Below are 21527 nucleotides of genomic sequence, written 5' to 3' on the forward strand. Positions count from 1 at the left end.
GAACAAGAAATTCACATAAGAGGAAAGTGGAATTATGGATAAACACATGACAAGATGCTTAAGCTCAGTGATAATCAAAGACATACAGATTAAAACAAGATACCATTTCACACCCATCAAATTGGGAAAAATTAGGATGCCTGAAAATACCAAGTGTTGGCAAAGATACAAAGCAATGAAAGCTGTCATACAGTGTCAGTGAGAGATTAAATTTGTATTACTTTTTGGAGAGCAATCTGGCAATATCTAACAAAGTTAAGGATGCATCTTTCCAGCAACCAGCTTCTCCATTCCAGGCATATGCCCTGGAGTAATTCAAGCATGTGTACAAGCAGACATGTGTCCATGGGAATGTTGCTTGTTTGTAACTGTGTGGACAAAGCTGTCCCTGTAGTGTAGTTACTTTGAAGCCAGCCATCTTGCTGAACTGTCATATCAGATGTAATGGTCATGTGCATCAAAATATCAAGTTGTACACCTTAATTATATACAATTTTTATTTGTCAATTATACTGCAACGAAGATGAAGAAAATAAAAACATCTACTAGAGAAAGAAAAAAGGAAGAAGTTTAGTTGTTAACGTATGTGTATGGATTCTCTCGGATTTCTCAGAGACCAGTCCATCCCCAGTATATAATAAGGAACTGGACCATCAAAGCGTTCTTATAGACAAGGAGTATTCTGTTAGAAAATAAATGTAGACAAAGGCCCATCTGAACCATCAAAGTATTCTTATAGACAAGCTGTATTCTGTTAAAGTAAATACAGAGAAAGGCCCAATTCCAATTGCAAAAATATATATAAAAATACCCAAAAATAAATACAGAATTTTACCAAGAGACTTGCAAAACAACTTGATTAAATGGAGCCAGATGCTATTATGTGAGTTAGCAGATTCAGAATCAAGTAGATGGACTTTTTCTCTTACTAACCCATACCTATGATGTTAATCAGTCAGAATTATACAAGTTGTTTGGGGGTGTTTTTTGGAAGGGGGGAGCAAGAGGTGTGTGTGTGTGTGTGTGTGTGTGTGTGTGTGTGTTTATGTGTGTTTAAGAAAGTTCATCTTGAGTTTGTTTAGAAAAATAAAGAAGGGGGAATAAAATTTTTTAAGTTAAAAGAAGGACAAATGAAAGAGGACTTGCCCTACTAAATATTTAAGTATATTATAAAGCTATCGTAACTAAAATGGTGTGGGTCATACACAGGAAAAGACAAATAGGTACCAAATAGAAATAGAATAGAAATAGAATAGACTAGAAAGTTGACAGACAAAACCAAATGTATAACTGTATATGTGATAAAAGTCAATTTAAAATTGGCAGTGGATGGAATGTTTCTAGTGTTTGGTTAAATGGCTAGTCAATCAAGGAGAAAAAAGTAGACTCTTATCTCCTATCATGCCTAAATAAACTCCAGGTAGACTTAAAGACAAAAGTACTCTAAAAGAAAACGTTGGCTTATTTAATTATCATACTTTTATTGAATGTCTCTTATCTGCCTGGGCACACATTCTGGACAATGATGTGTGAATAAGTACGGTGTGGGTTGGTTTAATTTTATGATGAAAATTCCTGCAGTTATCTAAATGCCGTTGGGGAAAATATTTAATGCTTCAAAAAATATGCACATTAAGTGAAAGAGCAGGTTATCATATAGTATCTATAGTTGGATCTTGTTTTTATATAAAAAAAAAGAAAGAAATATATATAAGGAAAAGCATGCATAGAACAAAGCCTGGAAAGCTAGTCACCAAAATGTTGTGAGTGCTGAAAGTTGTTTTTTTGTTTTGTTTCATTTTTAATTTTTTTTTGTTTAAAATTTAATTTTATGTTTTCAGTGTTCCAAGATTCATTGTTTATGCAACATGCGCAGTGCTCCATGCAGTACATGCCCTCCTTAATACCCACCACCAGGCTCACCCATGCCCCTAACCCCCTCCCCTCCAAAACCCTCAGTTTGTTTCTCAGAGTCCACAGTCTCTCATGCTTCCTCTCCCCCTCTGATTTACCCCAATTCACTTTTCCTTACCCTCTCCTAATGTCTTCCATGTTATTCCTTACTCTCCATGCTATGAAAGTTGTTTTTATCTTCTATGTGTTCTTCTGTTTTATAAGTTTTCTGCAATGAATATTTTATCATAATGACACATTATGAACATTTTTGTCCTTAATAAGTTAGAATGAATAATGCTTGGAAATTAAGGAAATAATCCTGTTCCCATTATACTTTTATTAATTAACAACACTCTCTTAACATCATCATATATCCAATGAATGTTCAAGTTTCCAATTATCTCATAAATGTCCTAATATTTTTTTAAATTTACACTTTATTTGAGTCAGGATCCAAATAAGGCCCATGCATTGCATGGGTTGTCTCATATGGTTTTTAATCTATAGGTTTTTGCCTCCATCTTTTTTTTTTCCTCCATCCCTTGTAATTTATTTGTTGAGGAAGTCAGGTAACTTGCCCAGTGGAATTTTTCATATTCTGGGTTTTGCCGAACATAGACCCAGAGTATCATTTCATATATCCCTTCGTCTTCTGTAGTTCCTATAAGTTAAAATTGGATCCAGTGACTCGATACAATTCAGGATTGATTTTTTTTCTTTTTTTTTTTTTTTTTTTAGCAAAATGACTCCATAAGTAGTGGTACATGATCTCTGGTTGTTTCTCTTATGTTTTTCCTATTGTGATGTCAGCAAGTGTTGACAACTAATGACTTGATCAGTTAATTCCAATATGTGTTCATTGGTACGAATATTTTTTTAATGTGAATAAATTCATTGTAGTCACATACAGCAGGGCAGATTAGCTAAAGTCATTTTCAAATTGACATTTATAGATGAAGATATTACATTTAGAAAAAACTTTAAAAATTGTTTTTAATTTTTTTTCAGAGTTCCAAAATTCATTGTTTATGCACCACAAATATTTTTATTTAGCAACTTGGATGTCCCAGTGGGCTAAACTCTTTGAACTGGTGTCATCTCTCTGTCTGTTGGAACTCCAGAATTCTCTCAAACTCTCAGTGATATTGTACATGGAATCTGGAAACAGACTTGAGGCTCCCAGGGGTCTGAACAAATCTCTATAATATATAGCACTGTTAGCTTGAAGGATGGCTTCTTTTAGAAGGCTTTGCTTCATAAATAGTAGAATGGAAATATTGTTCCAATTTGCTGGCAGCTGGCACCACATCCCGAGCCATGCACAAATATTCATCACCCACCCATAGATCCCATCTTTGATATTTACCAGAGCACTAGGGGGGTCCTTCACTCAATCACAACTTCTGTTGTTATTTGTACAATTATCTGGAAAGGAGCAGCAACCTCAGAACCTGGGGAGCCAGTTCATTATTCTGATGACTGTTGTCTTTGCTAGTGCTCAGAAGTTCAGGGGACAGATGGGTGTCGGGGAAGCCAGATGCCTACACAGTTCCACCCCTGGCAAGCCCAGCAGGCTCTTGCTGGAGCCCTCATTTTAGGAGGGCAGGGACAGAGGCTGAGCTTGGGGAGAGGAAAGGCATGATGACACACTGGTCATTTTTACTCTGTGCTGCTGGATCATGATGGCCCGTGTCTAGAAAAGTCGTCAAGATAGGCCACTGCCCCAGTGGGGTAGGGTTAGGCAGAAGGACAGTTGTCTCATCTGGAAGGACAGGACTGTTTAGCAATGCAGAGCTGTCGAATGCTTTCAGTGAGCCTGTCTGCAGAAACAGATGGCTTGGGCCTTCAGGCGGCCCCATCCTGGCCTGCCCAGGCTGCTAAAGAGTAAGCTGGTGCCATCTGGGGGTTGGGGGACAGAGCAGAGCTCCACTGGAAAGGTTAGAACAACAAGCAGTTCCTAGAGACTGGATTCACACTGAGACGGGCTGGGCACAGAAGGGCACGGAGTAGAGACATGAGGGGCTGATCACTTGCTCCGTTGCTAGCTCTCTGTGCCATCTTCCCTGCATCTGAGGCTCATGGCCCCTCCAACGGTCAGCATTGGTGCTAAACTCTGGGAATATAGGCTATGAGATGAGAAACTGTTGTTCAAAATAAGGCCATACTGACATTGGGTCGGGGGTCTCTCGTACATCCAGGTCTATGACGGCAACAACAACTCCGCCCGTTTACTAGGGGTGTTCAGCCGTTCGGAGATGATGGGGGTGACTCTGAACAGCACATCTAGCAGTCTGTGGCTTGATTTCATCACTGACACCGAGAACACCAGCAAGGGCTTTGAGCTGCAGTTTTCCAGTAAGTCTCTCTTGCATTGGAGTGGACGATGAATTCAGTCCTTCCCTGGTCCCCCAAACAGGGAGGTCAGGCTCTGGGACGTCACCCCTCATTTAGAAGGTTTGTTTTTCTCGGACTGGCGCATGCTGAGTGGACTGTTTCCTCTGAAACCTTGTGCCTGTGCTCTGGGTAAGCGGCCACTTGGCATCTGCTCTAAGGTTTGCATCTATGGTTAACTGAGAGTCACGGCATACCTGTTACTAATACTTCCAAAATACCAACATCAAGGCTTTTAACTAAGGCAACCAAACAAAGCCTTTCCTAATCACAGCATTTATAATATAAGGTTCAGCTATAGCCAGATATAAAACATGCAAACACTGGTGTGTAATTATGTTCTTTTGCACTTCTCCCTAAAGACTTCAGTCTTGATTCTTCCCCTCTTTCGTGCTCTTAGCTTTGACTTTTACTTCCGTGATTTCAAAAACAGAAAGCACCAGGTTTGTACATGGCCCCGGGGAATTTGGGATTACATCTCCACACCGCGGCTTGGAGGCTCTCATGTTCGTTGATTTGAGTTCCTGTACTCACCCAGGAGATGCCAAAAAATGTGCTTTTCTAGGTTATTTTAAAATCCAGTGAGTATCCATCTGCTGATAAATGGATAAACAAAATGTGATGTATCCATCCATACAATGGAATGTTATTCGGCTGTCAAAAAGAAAGAAAGCACTAATCCACACAACACCGTGGATGAACCTTGAAAACACTGCTAAGTGAAGGGTGCCAGTCACAAAGGCCACACGTTCTATGATTTATTTATATGAACTGCCCAGAGTAGGCAAATCCATAGAGAAAGAGAGGAAATTGGTGGTTACCATGGGCAAGGGGGGTAGTGTGTATAGGGTTTCTCTAGAAGTGTTGAAAAGGCCCTGAGGTTGATTGTGATGATAGTTGCACACCTTTACAAATATACTAAAAGACACTGTATCAAACACTTCAGATGGGTGGGTGTTCGCTATGTGAATTATATCTCAATAAAGCTGTTAGAAAACCAGTGAATCCACCCACAATTCCTCTTGCCTGGGCCCCAGGCCATCTGGCCCAGGGGTCCGTGCCTGGGCGAAGAGGATTGAATAAAGTTGCATGCAAATTCCATCTCCATCGTCTGGGAATGTGTGACTTTGGAACGATTCACTGAACCAGGCCAGTGTCCTCACTTATTACCCCTCCCAACAAGACCCCTGTGGATAAGGAACGTGAAGCGCCATGTAGCAAGTCTCTGTAGACATCCTGCATAAGCCTTCCCCAGCCCTTCTCAATAGACTGTATTTAAAGAGGACGTAATTTGAGTTTTGAAACATGCATTTGTAGTGATGTTTCCCTACTACATGATCCCATCAGAATGTCCCAGCAAGCCAAACAAAAAGAGCAGCCCTGCTAACAAAATGCTCTGGGGGTCAAACAAAGGAAATAGAAAACCCAGACCCTGTGTCTGGAAACTATTAAAAGCTGCCCTGGGAGAAAGAGCTGAAGCCATTTCCATGCAGCAGCCGGGAGCGAATCCTGCATGTAGCTCCTCTCCTGAGCACAGCCGTGTGCACCCCCTGAGCGGTGAGGCCGGCGGAAGCCAGGGGCACGTGCCTGGTGGCTTCCACGAGAACACGGGCCTCACACTGAGGGAGGAAAGGGCATATAGCTTCTGCCATGGCAGGTTTGCTTATTCTCTCTCTCCTCTCTTCGGTAGGTTTTGAACTCATCAAGTGTGAGGATCCAGGAACCCCCCAGTTTGGCTACAAGGTTCACGACGGAGGCCATTTTGCCGGAAGCTCTGTGTCCTTCAGCTGTGACCCAGGATACAGCCTGCGGGGCAGTGAGGAACTGCTGTGTCTGAGTGGGGAGCGCAGGACCTGGGACCGGCCTCTCCCCACCTGTGTCGGTAGGAGGCCTCTTGCTCTTCGAGTGACCTCTTGGGCCCCCCACCCTGAGTCCCAGGTTCCCAGCTCTAGTCTTGTGAAGGCTCTCCCATTGGACCCTGCATACCAGTGCCTTGGAGCTGCCTAATTGGACTGAGTGCTGCTGTTCACAGGAGCCAACCCTCGCCCTGCCCCCCTTCTCCGTTCCCTCACTTTCATACCTCATTCCCCCCGTGCAGCAGAACACTCAGGCAGGGGGCTTACCAGTGTCACACGTTGAGCCAAGTGGGACCACAGCCAAGTCGTGCCCTAAGAACTGTAATGCTGGCAACAGAGGAAAGGGAAGAGTGTGAAGTAGGAAGAGGTGGGGCACTGGCCTGGGTTCCAAGGGTTCCTGCAACACCCAGACTCAAGCAAGCCTCCCACTCACTCTGGGCCTCAGTTTCCCCATAGGCAAAATGGGGCTTATGCTCCCTTTTCTGGGGGAAGTCAGAAGAAAGAGTAAGATAATGAACTAGCATCTATCTCATTCTTGAGAAAGAATGTAATAATGATAATAATAATAAGAAGAAGAAGGTGCTCACCTTCTTAACCCTGTGCTGGTTCCAGAATGTCAGCAGAGGCTCTCTCTAAGCTTTCTCCATGTGTCATAGGATGAGAGAAGCCTGGTCCAAGGCAGGAGTATGAAGTAGGCAGAACCTGTCATTCTCTTGGTCTCTTCCTCTGTCACCACCCACCTCACTGCACCTGCCCACCTCACTGTTACCTCCCTGCAGATCAAGGTTCCCATCACACTGCTTTGTCCAGCTTCCCCATCCGTGGACCCTAGGCCGTTCCCTCTGTCCCCTTCCCCTGGTGCCACAACTTCAGCATGTCTATTGTACAGCACTGGTTAATCTTATTGAAAACAAAACGTCCACTGGGAAAACATTTAAGTTCCTACCAAGCGCCACAGAATTGATGCAGTTGTATGTTTGGGTATGTACAGAAGCAGAGAAATTTAAAAAAGGAGAATAAAGCATTTTCTCCTGCTTTGAGGGAGCCTATAGCCTAGCAAGGCAAATAGACACATACACAGATCATTATAATACAAGATAAGCACTATGCAAAGAGTTATGGGCCAAGTGTTGGGAAAATATGGGGAAGTTTTGCACAGACTTGAAAGGATGGGTAAAAATTCACCAGCAGGAGGTGGATGGGGGCTGGGCTTCTAGCCTGAACCTGCATGGTGGGTGTTGGTAATGGCCAGTATTCTTTTCCCCTAGACAGCTCCATGTTAACAGGATGTTCAACTGTTACACAACAAAAGGGCCTGAAGGAGAGGATTTTAAGCCTGACAGTGGACAGACCAGCATGGCGACCTCTAAGTAGCCTAGAGAGTCTTCCCCTCCCTCTGTGCTTAAGATCGCCCCAGCTGGCAGGCACGCTCCATCCCTTTCTCTCTGCATCCCCGTTTTTGTCCCCTGCTTTCATTCATGTGCCAGGCCCTATGCTGGGCACCAGGAACCTTGACTAGGGCAGACCCCAGGCCAGCGAGGGGGGACATGTGCATAAGCGGACGACAGCACAATACCACAGGCAAGCCAGAGCAAGTGAAATAGGAAGGAGATGATGCACGGTACAAGACAGTGGCATGCTTTGCCGGAAGGATGCAATGTAAGGCTCCTTTGAATATCAGCTGTGCCAGTTGGGCTGACCTTAGCAGATTCATTCAAGTGGTGCTAGTAAGGGTACTTATTTTGAACCTCGGAGGTTTTCCCACTGAGACTCCCGCAGGCCCTACATAGAGGAGGGAAGCTGTGTATCTGGGGTGGCAGGTATATATTTTTACATATGTCATGTTGTGGTGGACTCTATCACAGTCCAGCAGAAATGACCACTGTGGCTTTCTTCATTGGTGAGTGGACCCTGTAGCCCAAAGGAGGCAGCCAAAGCTCTAAGGATGGGAAGAAGGGCAAAGAGCAGAAAGAGGAGAGCCTTCTGCTCTTATCAGTGCATCTGCAGCTTGCTGGCCTCTGGGCTCCTCCCACCCACGTGCCAGCCCCCAGATGTTGGGACCGTCCGGAAAAGAGCAGTAGTGTCCATAAAGAAGAGCCCCCCGCCCCCATGCTGCTGCCTCCAAACACTCACCTTGAGGGGAGAAGGAGGGGCTTCTCCATCTGGAATAGGGAAGGAAGCTCTGGCCCAGGGCATGGATAATGTTCCTCCACCTCTCCACTACCCGCCTCTTTTGTGGGGCCAGACAGGCTTCCTTTCCCCAGCTCACAGTCCATCCTCTTGCCCTCACCCACTCCCCAACGTGGCCCACTCAGCCCTCCGTCCTGTAGGCACCTCCTGTCCCAGCAGCACCCTGTGGGGACTTGTAACAAGCGCGAGCCAAGGATCCAGTCTCAGGAGCAGGCTTCCTGTCAGAGTGCCTCCTTCCTGACCCTGCCATAGTGCCCCTCTGTGGGGCCATGAGGCTCTTGAGGTGCTTAAGGAAGGTGAAGGCCCATCTTCTATCTGCGACCATGACCCCATCTTCTTCAGTTTCTTCTAGGATTTTGCTCAATCATCCTGTTTCCTAAAAAACACTGTAGTAAATCTCCTGCTCTTCATTTTCACTCGTGCTTCCTCGATGCAGGTCCTTATAGTAGTTTTCCTGGGAAGCAGTAAGTGCCGCTTGTTCATCTGATCATCCATGTATCTCCCCCTTCTGTAAATACTTACTAAGATGTCTGTAACGTGTGAAGTGCTACAGCAGCGCCGGTTGTGCAAATAGGAATAGGACAGGGTCCCCGCTGCCAAGGTGTCTGGAGTCTTGAGAAGGAGATAGACTTGACTGTAACACGGTACTCGTGTTGTGATTAAAAACTTGCCCGTGTTAAAACGGAGACAAAGGGAGGACACAGGCAACTCCCCCTGGGAGGGGAAGGCCCACAAAATGTCCCCCAGGGAAGATGTTTTCAGGCTGTCAGGCCCTGTGGAGGCATGAAGAGGCCTTGTGTTCCTGCTGATAGCATTCATGAGGCTTGACTGGACCAAAGGGTGTCAGAAGAGGATTCAAGAGGGCAAAGGGAGCCCCTCTGGGAGCTCGGACTTCATTCAAGGAAGGAGGGTTTGAAGCAAGCAATGACTCAGTTTGCATTCTAGAAAGGTCCATCTGGTGGCACCGTTGGGGGGAAAGTGGGCAATTGTGCCACCCCAGAGATGGCCAGGGCCTAGGACAGGGCTGTAGCAGTGGAGCTGTAGGGCACTGATGTGACAGACGCCCCAGAGGTTCAGGGGCTGGGTCTCGGAGGCAGATCCGATGTGAGGAGAAAGAAGGCCAGAAGATCACCAGCTTCTGACCTGGGTGACTCGGTGCTCCAGTAGGGAGTGTAGACCTCTGCACTGGTCCCCTGCCTCCAGTTCCACCCCTCATGCCCTTTAGGCTGCTCCCAGAGGGCACTTCCTAGCACGTAAAGTTCACTAGCATGTAAGGTGACCAGTTATTCCCCAACAGAGTACATAGACACTAGCCTCATGCACTGCTCCCTTGGATGTCCGTCACTGGGCCTACTTCACAGCCCTGTCTCCCACCCCCATCTCCTCCCCTGGCCCCCGTCTGTCACGCTGTTGCCAACCGCCAGGACATTTGCCCTTTCTCCTCTCTCCTGCTGTGCCCCCAACACCACCCCTGCCACCCAGCCAGCCCAATGCACTCCTGTTCCTCCTCCACGACTCCCCCTGCCCCATGCAAGGGGAAGTAGCCACTTCTCTAAGCTGTCATCTACCACCATTGTGCCTCTGTTGGGGCCCACAGTGGCTGTCTCCTCTCCTAGAACATTAGCTCTCAGGAGGAAGGATGCAGTGTCTTGCTTGCCTCCGTATTCGTGGCACCCGTGGCTGAAGGCACAGGTGCAAGTGTTTGCACATGGCCAGGGAGGCTTCAAGGAGTTTAGGTGCAGAGTAGGCTGTCAGCCCTCTACCCAGGGACCTTTTTAGAAATGGATTTATTGAGATACAATTCATATCCTTTTAAAGTGTACCATTCAGTGCTTTTTAGTCTATTCCCAGGGCTTTGCAACCGTCACCACAATCAGATTTTTGAACATCTTCTCTGTCCAAAAGAAGCCCTGACCCATTAGCAGTCCCTCTTACCTGCCCACCCCCTCCAGGTCCTGGCACCCTCCACTGTACTTTCTGTCTCTACAGATTATTCTGTTTTGGACGTTTTATACACGCCAAATCATAGAATATGTTTTGGAGCCTTTGGAGCCTGGCTTCTTTACCTTAGCATCATGTTTTCAAGTCCATTCCTATTATAGCGGGTAGCAGTCCTTCATCTTTTTTTATGATCAAATACTCTTCCATCATACAGATTACAGCATATTTGTCTATCCATCCACCAGCTGATGGACATTTGGGTTGTTTCCATCTTTGGGCTGTTATGCATCAGGCTGCTGTGAGCATTTTTTTTTAATTAAATTTTTTATTTATTTTCAGCGTAACAGTATTCATTGTTTTTTCACCACACCCAGTGCTCCATGCAATCCGTGCCCTCCCCAATACCCACCACCTGGTTCCCCCACCCTCCCACCCCCGCCCCTTCAAAACCCTCAGGTTGTATTTTTGTGTGAACGTATGCTTTCATTCTCCTAGGTCTGTGCCTACTGGTGGAATTGCAGGGTCCTACAGTGACTACGTGCCACCTTTTAAGGAACTATGAAACTGTTTCCCAAAGCAACTGCCCTGTGTTGCCTTCCTACCAGCAAATGTGTACAGGTCCCAGTTCCCCCACATCCTCGCCGACACTTGCCCTGTCTGGCTTTTTGATCGCAGCCACCCTTGTGGACATGAGGCACATCTCACTGTGGTTTTCATTTGCATTTCCCTGATGGCTAATGATGTTGAGCAGCTTTTCATGTGCTTGCTGGCCATTTGCATACCTTCTTTGAAGAAATGTCTGTTCAGATGCTTTGCCCGTTGTTTAATCAGGCTGTTTATCTTTTCGTGATTGAGTTTTAGGGGTTCTTTGTAGATTGTGAATACAAGTTGCATCCAGGGGCCTTTCTGTGTGCTGTGCTCGGTCACCTGGAGGGAACTTGGGCACACAGGAGGAGACGCTGAGTCCCTGCTGGCCGTGCAGGCCACCCAATAAGGCTCACTTTTTTGGGATTTCTTTCAGCTGAGTGTGGAGGGACAGTGAAAGGAGAGGTGGCGGGACAGGTGCTGTCACCTGGGTATCCGGCTCCCTACGAACACAATCTCAACTGCATCTGGACCATCGAGGCTGATGCTGGTTGCACCATCGGGTAAGTGTCACGGCTGGCAAATTCCCCATTGCTTGCCATTCGGGATAGTCATCACCAGCATCATTGCTGGGCCCCTCACTAGTGGCTGACCTGCCCACCTCACCTGGAGGCCCTTGTGATCAGCAGTGGTTGCTGTGACCCCAGGCTCAGGCTGGGGCCCGTGGAAAACCTGGAGAGGCCAGTCTCAGGGCTGCTGTCCAAGTTCAGACAACTCTCTGGCCTCAGTGGCACTGTCACAGCAGAGTAGCTGAGAGCAGAGCTGGAGGTCATATGGACTCCAGCAGGAATCCCAGCCCTGCCACCTGCTGTTTGCAGGACTTGGGGTACAGCCCTTATTTGCTATTATAGTAGCAGCATCTCGGGGGAAAGACTTAAATGGGACAGCATGTGCAGGGTGCCCAGCATCGTACTGGGAACATGGTAAATATCTAGGAACGCTTCTGTGGTAATTTCTCATATAATAGTGTCAGCTCAGAGCGGTATGTTCCCGTATTGTTTCCTCTTCTCAGTCTGAGTTTCCTCATCTGTAAAGTGAGGGCAGAAATGCTGGTGTTTGAGAGTTGCAGAGGGAGTAATTACAAAATCCCAGCAGTGTCTGATACTGCATACATACTCCCTCAAAATATAACTACCTTCCATACAAGCGTCTGACCAGTAGGAATTATTTACAGGAGTTCCAAAAAGTCAGAGAAGAAAGGGACATCACCATTTACCCAGCCCAGAGCCTGGCATGTCTATCCTCTTATCAGTTCTTTACTAATAGTAAGTCCTAATAACAAATAGACATTGTTCTCAGTCCCATTTAATAGATGAGAACACTGAGATCCCAAGGGAATGCATAGTGTGTCTCAGTTTGCACAGTGAGTCCCGCAGAAAGCTGGATGTGAACCAAGTTTATCTGAATCTTCATGTTATTCACACTGTTGGCAAAGCTGGGCCTCGCTTGAGCTGTGGTGCAGATGAGCTGTGAGGAAAGGAGTAGGTTGGGGTGGCAGGATGAGGAGAGGTCTGGAAGGAGGATCAAAAGGCAATTGGAGAGGAGACAGAGTCTGGCTGGAGAGGGGGAGGCATGTGAACAAGGAAAGGGAGGTAGAGAGGGTGAAGCACGGCGTGGTCATGGAGGACTGTGAATGCCAGCAGACAAGAGGGAGCCATGGTAGTTCTTGAGCAGGGTCATTCCCATCAGGGTCATTTACAGTGGAGAGAGCTCATGTGAAAAAAACCAGTCAGGAGTCTACGGCAGTGACCCAGGAATGAAATATGGAGGATTTGCAATAGTGGGGAGCCAAGGCAAGGAGAAGTGTAGCTAGAGAAGATTATGCCCTGGAGAGTTTTCAGTTAAAAGGAATTGACAGAATGGATACGTTGCTGGAAGAGATATAGACATTTGTGTATTTGCTGATGTACACAGGTCCTTAGGCTCAGTTCAATTACAGTTAAAGAAATGCATTGAGTGTTTGCTCTGTGCACGTTTTTGAGCTAAGCCCTGTGCAAAATGAGGTCAGCAGCACTCTTAGGGGTTGTGCACTGTTAGGGGGACAAGTTAAATATACAAATTCATCCTGCACATTTCTGTTGGAATAAGCTTCTGGAAGCACACCTGACCAGCTCACCTGCTAATTAGAAATCTTCCATGACACCCAAGCTCACCGAAGCTAAACATATCCTGGTTTTCAAGGTCCTCATGACCTCAACCTATCTGCCCAACCTCATTTCCCACCCCTTCTCTCCAAGGGCACTCCAACAAAGCCAAGCAACTGGTGGCTCCTGTGCATATCCAGGCTCGTGGCCTCGCTCTGTGCCTCTGTTTCCACTCTGCCTTCCCTGCAATACCCTCCTCCCTTCAGAGGCTTATGTCTGAAATTCCACATCCTCGTCAAGTGTGTGTGTCAGCTCACCCAGGAAGTCTTCTGGTCCCCTCTCTTGGACTCCTAGGAGTCTGTCCCCCTCTTCTGAACTCCCTTTGCCCATGACCCGCATTTCCCTTATGACACTGACCACTTTCATCCTCTCTTTGTGCTCCTGCCTTACCTGCCCGGCTAGAGCCATGGTCTCCGCCCGATTCATTTCTGCAAGTCTCCCAGCTCTCAGCATGGTGCCCCTAGCACCTGGCCTCACAAAGTGTCCAGTGATGGATGAAAGAATGAATGAATGAATAAATGAAGCAAGCAGGACTTGGGTCCAAAAGGGGGTTATATGACTAGCAGATCCATGATAGTCCCTCAATAAGTGTTAAATGAGCAATGACGGAATCAGGAATATAATGACTCTTTCATGGTAATGTGCATATGTGCAAATCAGGAGGCTTTCCTGCTTCCCAACCTTGGAGCATCTCTCACTCACTCATTTACTGATTCTTGTAACAACCACCTGTCTGTTTAACACATGGCATTGTCTGGGCGAGGTGCTGGTGTCACATACGTGATCAAGACCTGGACACCCAGACTGGCAAAGGGGTGACATGTGCATATACACAGGGAGACGGAGGAGTAGGGAGGGGTGGGGAGCAAAAGGCAGGACAGGAGACCAGAGATGTTATCCTGGAAAAGGGGACACAAGAGCTGAAGGATGGAGAGGAAGTTGCCGGGTAGCCGGGGAGGAAGCCTGCTGGGAAGGGAAGTGACTGGGTGTGGTCAGGCCCCAGGCCCAGAGCATGAGCTGTGATTTAGTAGCCTGGTCAGGGTTGAGGACTTGGGGCCTGAGACACTGGGTTTGGACCCATCCTGGCAACCTTGTGGAGAATGGGGTAGCCTGGGGCGAGTAGCCCAGGCAGGAGGCTATGCCAGATTGTGGTTGGGATGAGGAGCCAGAACCTGGGAAGGGGCAGTAGGAGTGGAGAAGAAGGGATGAATTCAGGAAACACTGAAGTGGTCACACCAGATGGTCTCACTCTCCTCAGTGGACAGGGAAAGTGTGGTTTCTTCTGTTTCCCTAGGTTTTGCTGCATAGCACACAGTATGTAACATACCCAGAAAAGTTGAAAGAACAGCACACGAGCACCTGCACACCTGCCACCTAGACTCGGCATTATGAATATTTCACCATATATGCATTCTCTCTTCTATCCTTTTTTGCTGAATCACTCAAGAGTCCATTGTGGACCTCATGGTGCTCCAGTTGTAAATCCTCGGGCAAGCGCTTTCTAAAGCAGATTCGCTCATCCATGACTGAACGATGTTAGCATTCCTGAGACGGCCTCATCCCCAGGAGGGAAGGTTTAGAATAAGGGCCAGAGGAGCACAGAGGGATCTAGGAGCAGCTGACAGGCGAGCACAAGAAATCAATGATGGAATTTCTGGGTAGGGGTGAGGATCACTGTCACTGATGGGAATGGTGAGCGTGGGGTGAGCTGGTTGGGAGCCAGGAGGACTTCTTCATGGCCCTCAGAAAGAGAAGATCGAGACAGAGTCACCAACCATCCTCTGCAGGGTGAAACAGTAAGGACAATGAAGTAGTGGGGCTGAATGTGTGTGCAAGGCCTCCATGACAGGGAACAGCAGGGAGAAGGTGAAGGTAGCTTCCGCCCTCCCTCTGGCGGCCTCACAGCCTCAGGGAGCTGATGCCAAGGGAGCAGAGGGGGCTTCCAGCTACGCTGGGCTACAATGAGATCCTGAATGAACAACAGAACTCCTGGGATGGAGACGAGCCATAGGACACCTTTCCCTTTCTCCTTCAGTCCCCCAGCCCAGCTGATGCTCCTGGACAGTGTGCACAGTGTCCACACACACATCTGTGCTCATGCCTGTTCTCTCTCCTCTCTCTCCCTCTTTCTCCCTCCTTCCCTGTTTATCTTTCTCCTCCTCCCCTGTGGTCCCCCACCACCCTCACTCTTATAACCAGCAGCAAAGTTAAGGGAATTCATGATTAACCCTAATTAAGACAAACACGTAAAGCCCCTTTTGTGTTTGAGTCCTTATTCAGAGTAAGATGTAATTATTATTTTTTAACTGGGAATATCTTTATAGAATGTTTCTATATTTTAAAAAAATACACCTGTTTTAAAAAACTCAAAAAGGGGGCGCCTGGGTGGCTCAGTGGGTTAAGCCTCTGCCTTCGGCTCAGGTCATGGTCTCAGGGACCTGGGATTGAGCCCCACATCGGGCTCTCTGCTTGGCAGGGAGCCTGCTTCCCCCTCTCTTTCTGCCTGCCTCTCTGCCTACTTGTGATCTCTGTCTGTCAAATAAATAAATAAAATCTTTAAAAAAAATTAAAAACTCAAAATGTAAAAAATAAAGAAATCTGTAGAGATCATAAATCCCCTTAATCTTACTCTGGTCTCCTCCGCACACCTTACAGAAGATAACCATTGAGATCTGTTGGTTCCACTTGCTCTTCTAGATATTTTGTATGGCGATATACACATCAAGCTGTTGCAGTAAACACGGTTTCTAAAACAAGATCATCTCTACGCATGGCTTAGTGACCTGCTTTTGAAGTACTGTTTAATCCTCTATCATCATATTATGATGTCAATATATAGATCAGCCTCATTCTGTTTGATGGCAACAGAGGATTCTGTTGTAGGCACAACTATCATTTATTTTTCCACTCCCCTATTAATAAAGTAAATATTTTCAGTTTCTCACTCCAGTGAACAGCCTTATACATGAACCTTTGAACTGTTGTCCAGTTATTTCCTTAGGATATATTCTTAGAAGGCAAATTTTAATATATGACCTCGATTTCCTTCTCGTGACTGCAGCAATTTATACATCCACCAAAAGCGTGGCTCCCCACACGGAATCATGAGCTGCTGTCAACCCTGTCAGCGTCTATCAGTTTGACGGACAAAATGATATCTAATTGTCTTTGCTGCTTCCAGTTCTTAGTATATTTTCCTTTGGGGGAGTTGTTTTTGTTTTTGTTTTTTTTCCTTACAGAGTGCTCAACTAGGTTGAATTTTAGATGGTCTCTCATTTCAGTTTAGATTTAAATGTTTTTAATGTACTAATTGACTATATATATTTTGTATGATCTTTGTTATTTTTACCACATTGTGCCCTTTTTACCTTTGGAATTTTTGTCGTCTTCACGTTCTGTGTGTATTTGAAGAAAGTGAAAAGAGCACAGGGTTTTGTATATTTCTTTTTCATCGAACGTGTTATGCCTTTTTTCAACCCAAACAGGCGATGCTTCTTTATTGCTTTCTTTCATTTTTAACTCTTGCTGTTGTTAGCTGATTTGATTTAATTAGCTTTGTTTAACCCCCAGTGATTTGAGAGGTTTTTTTATCCTTTTTTTTTTTTAAATTCTGCCAGGGATCTTGCGTTTTCATTAATTCTGTTTTCAACAGCATTTATCTTGTTCTCCTTTATTTTGGAAATCTTGTTGTTTTCATTTTTATTTTAAGGAAACTATTTTTTTTGTTGTTCTTTTCAGATTGCTCATGACAGCCTACTTTTGTTTTTTCGATGTATTATCATCTTGCATCTCCCTGAGAATACGATTTATGTTTTGTTTTACAATGTCTCCTGTTTTTTCCTGCATTTACTGCATTTTGCAGCTGGGCCATTTTGTCTGATCTGTCAGCTCGTTTCCTCTGAGGAGCTGCTTCTCTTTCCATCCCAGGGGTTTTGTTCATTGAGGACCAAGTTGTAGCTCAGGGTTGGACTCTGGCACCAGATTGCCCACCACTCTGATGAGCTGTGCAGCTTGGGAAGATCTTTAAACAGGTGCTCTGGGCCTCTGTTCTTTTATCTGTAAAATGGTGATTTAAGATGGTCCCTATGATCTAAGGTTGCTATGAGGATGTGAGTTAACCCATCTGAACACTCAGAACAGTATCTGAGTGAAAGTATCTGAGTATCTCAGAACAGTATCTGAGTGAAGCATGAAATTCCCAAGTAATGAGAACTCTTTCCTGGGGCTGGGTCGGTGGTTGCTCATTTTGCCCATATGGGGCATCCCCTAAGCACAGCAGGCTGTAAGTCACCCCTGAGAGTCATAGGTGGTGGGAGCAGGTGTCAAGATGCCCCTTGGTGTGCCAGACAGGATGAGATGTGGGAAAGTCCACAGGCCTCCATGAGACCCTTCCCAGGCACACAGACAGGACAAGTCTTGCAGATGTCTCTCTTCACCACCACCCCCCAACCCCAGCCAAGCATTGGAGGTGATCAGAGGGCTCTGTGGTCAACCTCACCCCAGTGAGCCAGGCAAGGATAATCCCTTGCCAAAAGTGCCCAGGAGGAATGGTGGGGAGTTGCAGAGATCACACTCAGCCCTGGGTGGGGTGCAGGCAGGAAAATGGGCCCTTCTTGGGTGTGTGTGACAAACTTGGGCTGCAGTCAGATTCTGCCCTTGAACACGGTGGGTATCTGCAGCATTTGGCAGGTGCTTTTCCCATGAGTGCCAGGAATGGGACAGGCTGGCCAGTGAACTCCATCCAGTCCTAACAGCTAACAGCAGGAGAGCAGACAGTGAGCTGCACCCTCCATGTCGCTCTTTCCTCTGTGGTCAGGACGTAGAACATGGAAGTTTGATCCCCTGTGGATGAGACCTCTTCTCAGTTTCCAATGTTGGCCTAGCATTTTCCCTATTATAATCAGGGGACCAGCTCAGAGGAAAACTGGAGATGAGAGGGAGGCAAAGCTTCCTGCTCTTGGTCCTCCCCTCTACCTGACATTTATCAAACACATACAGTAAAACACATTCTTAATCGGTTATTACTGTCCCCATTTTACAGATGACACCAGTGAGGCTCAGAAGGGGAATGTCTCACAAATTACCCAGGGATGTGGGCTTCAGACCCATTCCATTTAGCTCCAGGCTTTTCTCTCGCCTGTCATTCTGACCCCAGTTTAGTTCCATTTAACAAAACACTCATTGAACACTTCCTCTGTATCAGAGACTGTGCAGTGGGAAACACAAGAATTGGACTAAGGCCAGTCTTTGTCTTCCAGGGGCTCACATTCTCGAGGAAAATATTCAAACAAACAGGTCCCTCCAAGACAAAGTAGTTACTGTAAGTGAGTGTAAGCCAAGTACAGTAATGGAGAAGAGAGAGAAGGCCTGCCTGCAGGCATCGAGGCAAACATTCCAAATGAGGGGGAAAGAGCGAAGGGACAAACAGAGGGCAAAACGTAGGGTCTGTCCACGAAAGACTGCTTGCTTCCTTAATGTGGCTGAGGACTGCACGGGGGAGATGAGGTTGCGTGGGGAACAAGGGCTCTCTGCAGGACCCTGTGTGCCAAGACGAGAACTCTAGATGGATTTCTCAGTATAATGAGGAGCCATTGGAATATTTTGAAGACAGTAACCACATTCAGTTCAATTAAAATACTTGGAGCATTTACTCAGTGCCAGGCGTTCTGCCAGGTACTGAGGGTATAAATATAAATAAGAAACAGTCTTTTCCCTTGAAAGTCTCAGTCTTATAGATAGACATTTTATCAGTTAGGAATAGAAGCTGAAAAACTGACTAAAGCTGGCTTCAACAGATGGAGGTTCACTTTTCTCTTGGAACAAGGATGAGAAGGTCCCATCCAGACCCCAGGGTAGCTGCTCAGGAGGACAGCGCCTTTCTTCTCGCGCTGCTGTCCCCAGACGCTGTCCCCGGACGCTCTCCTCCAGCTTACCCCACTGCACTTCGGCCTCAAAGGGGAGAGGCCAAGGCACAGAGCTTCCCTGTGCTGAGGGTTTGTGTATTTATTCGGGGAGAATTACCATCCTTACAGGCATCTTCCTACATCTGATTAGTCAGAACTTGCCATGAATGCCTGGCTGGGAAAGTGGGAAATCAATTTTGTTTTGCTTTTACAGTTTCAGTAGTAGAGATAGATGAGAGTTTTTGGAAATGGAGTGCAGACAGACCATCCTACAGGGCCTGCTACAGATTCTAATGTGACGTGATAAATGCAATAGTGGAAGTTATGTGTGAAACACAACCGAAGAGCACGTGCAAGGATGGTTCCTAATTCCAGGTGGTGCCAGGGGGTGGGGCCAATGTGTTCTGGAGACTCTTTTCTTTTATGGTAGCTACGTTTGAAGGCACAGTAGGAGCTCACCAGGCTGGGTGGAGGTCAGGGCCTTGCAGGCGTGTGGAAGGGAGGAAGAGCTTTTTCTGGAAGAACCCATCGTCTGGTGTGATGTAATGATATCTCCATTTCTAAAAGTAGATCATTGGTGGCAATACAGAGAAATTGGCTGGGAAACCAGGAAAGGAGTCTAGGATAACTGAGGGGTCCTGGTTGTATTCAGAAGAACTGAGGCTTGTTTCTGAATACAGATCTGGCTAGGCTAGAGAGCTGTGTGTGACTGGGGAATGGGGTGAAGGGAGAAGACACGCTCTCTTCCAGGTGTGCCTTTCCAAGGGAGATCTGGGGCCCATGGAGGCTGGGAAAACTTGTTCTGGAAGCTTTGATTTCCGCTCCCAATGCTCATGTTTGGCTTATGGTCCTAGTTTATCGATTTTTAACTGTAGGGATGCTTTTTAATGATTAATGCAAAGGGTGACCTGAAAGCTCCCTTCTTGGTTGTTGGTCACACAGCTGTAGGATTACTGGGAGATAGAGGCCTGCAGTTTTGATGAACCAGAACCCCTGCCCAGTGGAGCTTGTCTTCCTGGAAGGAGCCTGGACCAGACAAAACATCTGGCTGCGCCAGAGACCCAGAGTCCCCACCTGCAGTTTCCCATCAATCATAGGATCGCCATCCCCCACTGCGGTCAGCGTCGCTTCCCTTAGACAGTAAGTGGGCAGCTGGCCCAGAGGAGGCAGAAGGCACCAGAAGTGAAGCTTCTGTTTGTAGCTCTTGCCAGGAATCCTGGCCGCAGGTTTAGCAGCTTCCAGAAGGTTTGTTTTTGAGCAGTGACAGCGAGTTAAACCTTAAACAGAGACGGTCCATGTACTTGCACTGCGAGAGCTGACCTCCTGCAGGAACTGAGCAGATAAGCACATACACGGCGGGGCGTCTCTTTGTCAGACTTGAGATTTCAACAAATTGGGAAATCATCAAAAGGAGCTCAGAAGATTTTTGAAGGAGAGGATGTGGATACTCCATGGGTGTCAGTGTAAGAGTGGTGGTGGTCTCTGGCAATTTAGTTTTCATGGATCACCTCTAGAAAAAGAACACAAATTACTTCAAATCATCCAAGAATAATAACCCATCTGAGCTACTCTTGATAGTCGAATTGGCCAGCAGTTGTGAATTTGACTGCGAGTTTACCATCCCAAAAATGGACTCCAGTATTTCTTAGAGGGGGATTCCATTCATTCAACAAAAGAAATGCAGACCTGTGTTCCTGGCCACGCTAGACCAGTAGAGAGCTCACCCTCTCAAAAGACTAAGTAAACAAGCAAAAAAGAAATAAACTTTTGTGATACCACATAACACATACCATTCTTTAAAAAAGGGAATCATGGGGCGCCTGGGTGGCTCAGTGGATTAAGCCTCTGCCTCCAGCTCAGGTCATGATCTCAGGGTCCTGGGATCGAGCCCCACATCGGGCTCTCTGCTCGGCGGGGAGCCTGCTTCCCTTCCTCTCTCTCTGCCTACCTCTCTGTCTACTCGTGATTTCTCTCTCTGCCAAATAAATAAATAAAATCTTTAAAAATAATAATAATAAATAAAAAATAAAAAAGGGAATCATTTCCCAAAAGAAATAAGAAGATATTTTCTGAAGAGATTGTATTATAGTAAACAAAAGAAAATCTAAATGGATAGATGTATGCTTATTCTCATTTAAATATAAGAAATAGGGATGATCGGTAGCAGAAGGGTGGATAATGGAATGCGGGAGGGGAGATCCTGAGAAAGAGTGACCTTGATAACCACAAGTAAAGAATGAAAAGAAGCTAATGACACAGTAGCTAAAATCTACAAGAGTAGCTCTTGCCTTGTAAGAAATAAAAGCACTGAAGAAAGAGACAAGCTGGAGGGTCTGTCTGAGACTGCAGAGACAACGTGCAAGGGTGTGGAAATAATGAAAGAGAAGTTACCTAGTGTGGAAGACAGAGGACCAACCAGGCAGCACAGATGGAGAAGAGTATAATAATAAAATACAAACTGTGAGCAGACTTCTCTCAGAAGGGACAGAGGGAGGAACCGGACTAAAGTGTCCTTGGTGAATTGAACAGACTCACTGAATTCCAGCCAAAACGAATTAGGT

At 46.3% G+C, this 21527-nt stretch overlaps 1 protein-coding gene across 1 annotated transcript in view; it reads left to right on the forward strand.

The window, feature by feature from the left end:
* The window catches only part of CSMD2 (CUB and Sushi multiple domains 2), a gene marked incomplete at its 5' end in the record, with an annotated part of 593570 nt that overhangs the window by 414087 nt on the left and 157956 nt on the right, over nucleotides 1-21527 (forward strand). The window contains 3 exon segments of the mRNA XM_080802687.1: nucleotides 4095-4251; nucleotides 5978-6169; nucleotides 11296-11422. Coding sequence (XP_080658813.1) covers nucleotides 4095-4251; nucleotides 5978-6169; nucleotides 11296-11422 — 476 coding nt within the window.

The sequence above is a fragment of the Martes martes genome (genome assembly GCF_963455335.1).
Source record: "Martes martes genome assembly, chromosome: 4".
NCBI classification, from domain to species: Eukaryota; Metazoa; Chordata; class Mammalia; order Carnivora; family Mustelidae; genus Martes; species Martes martes.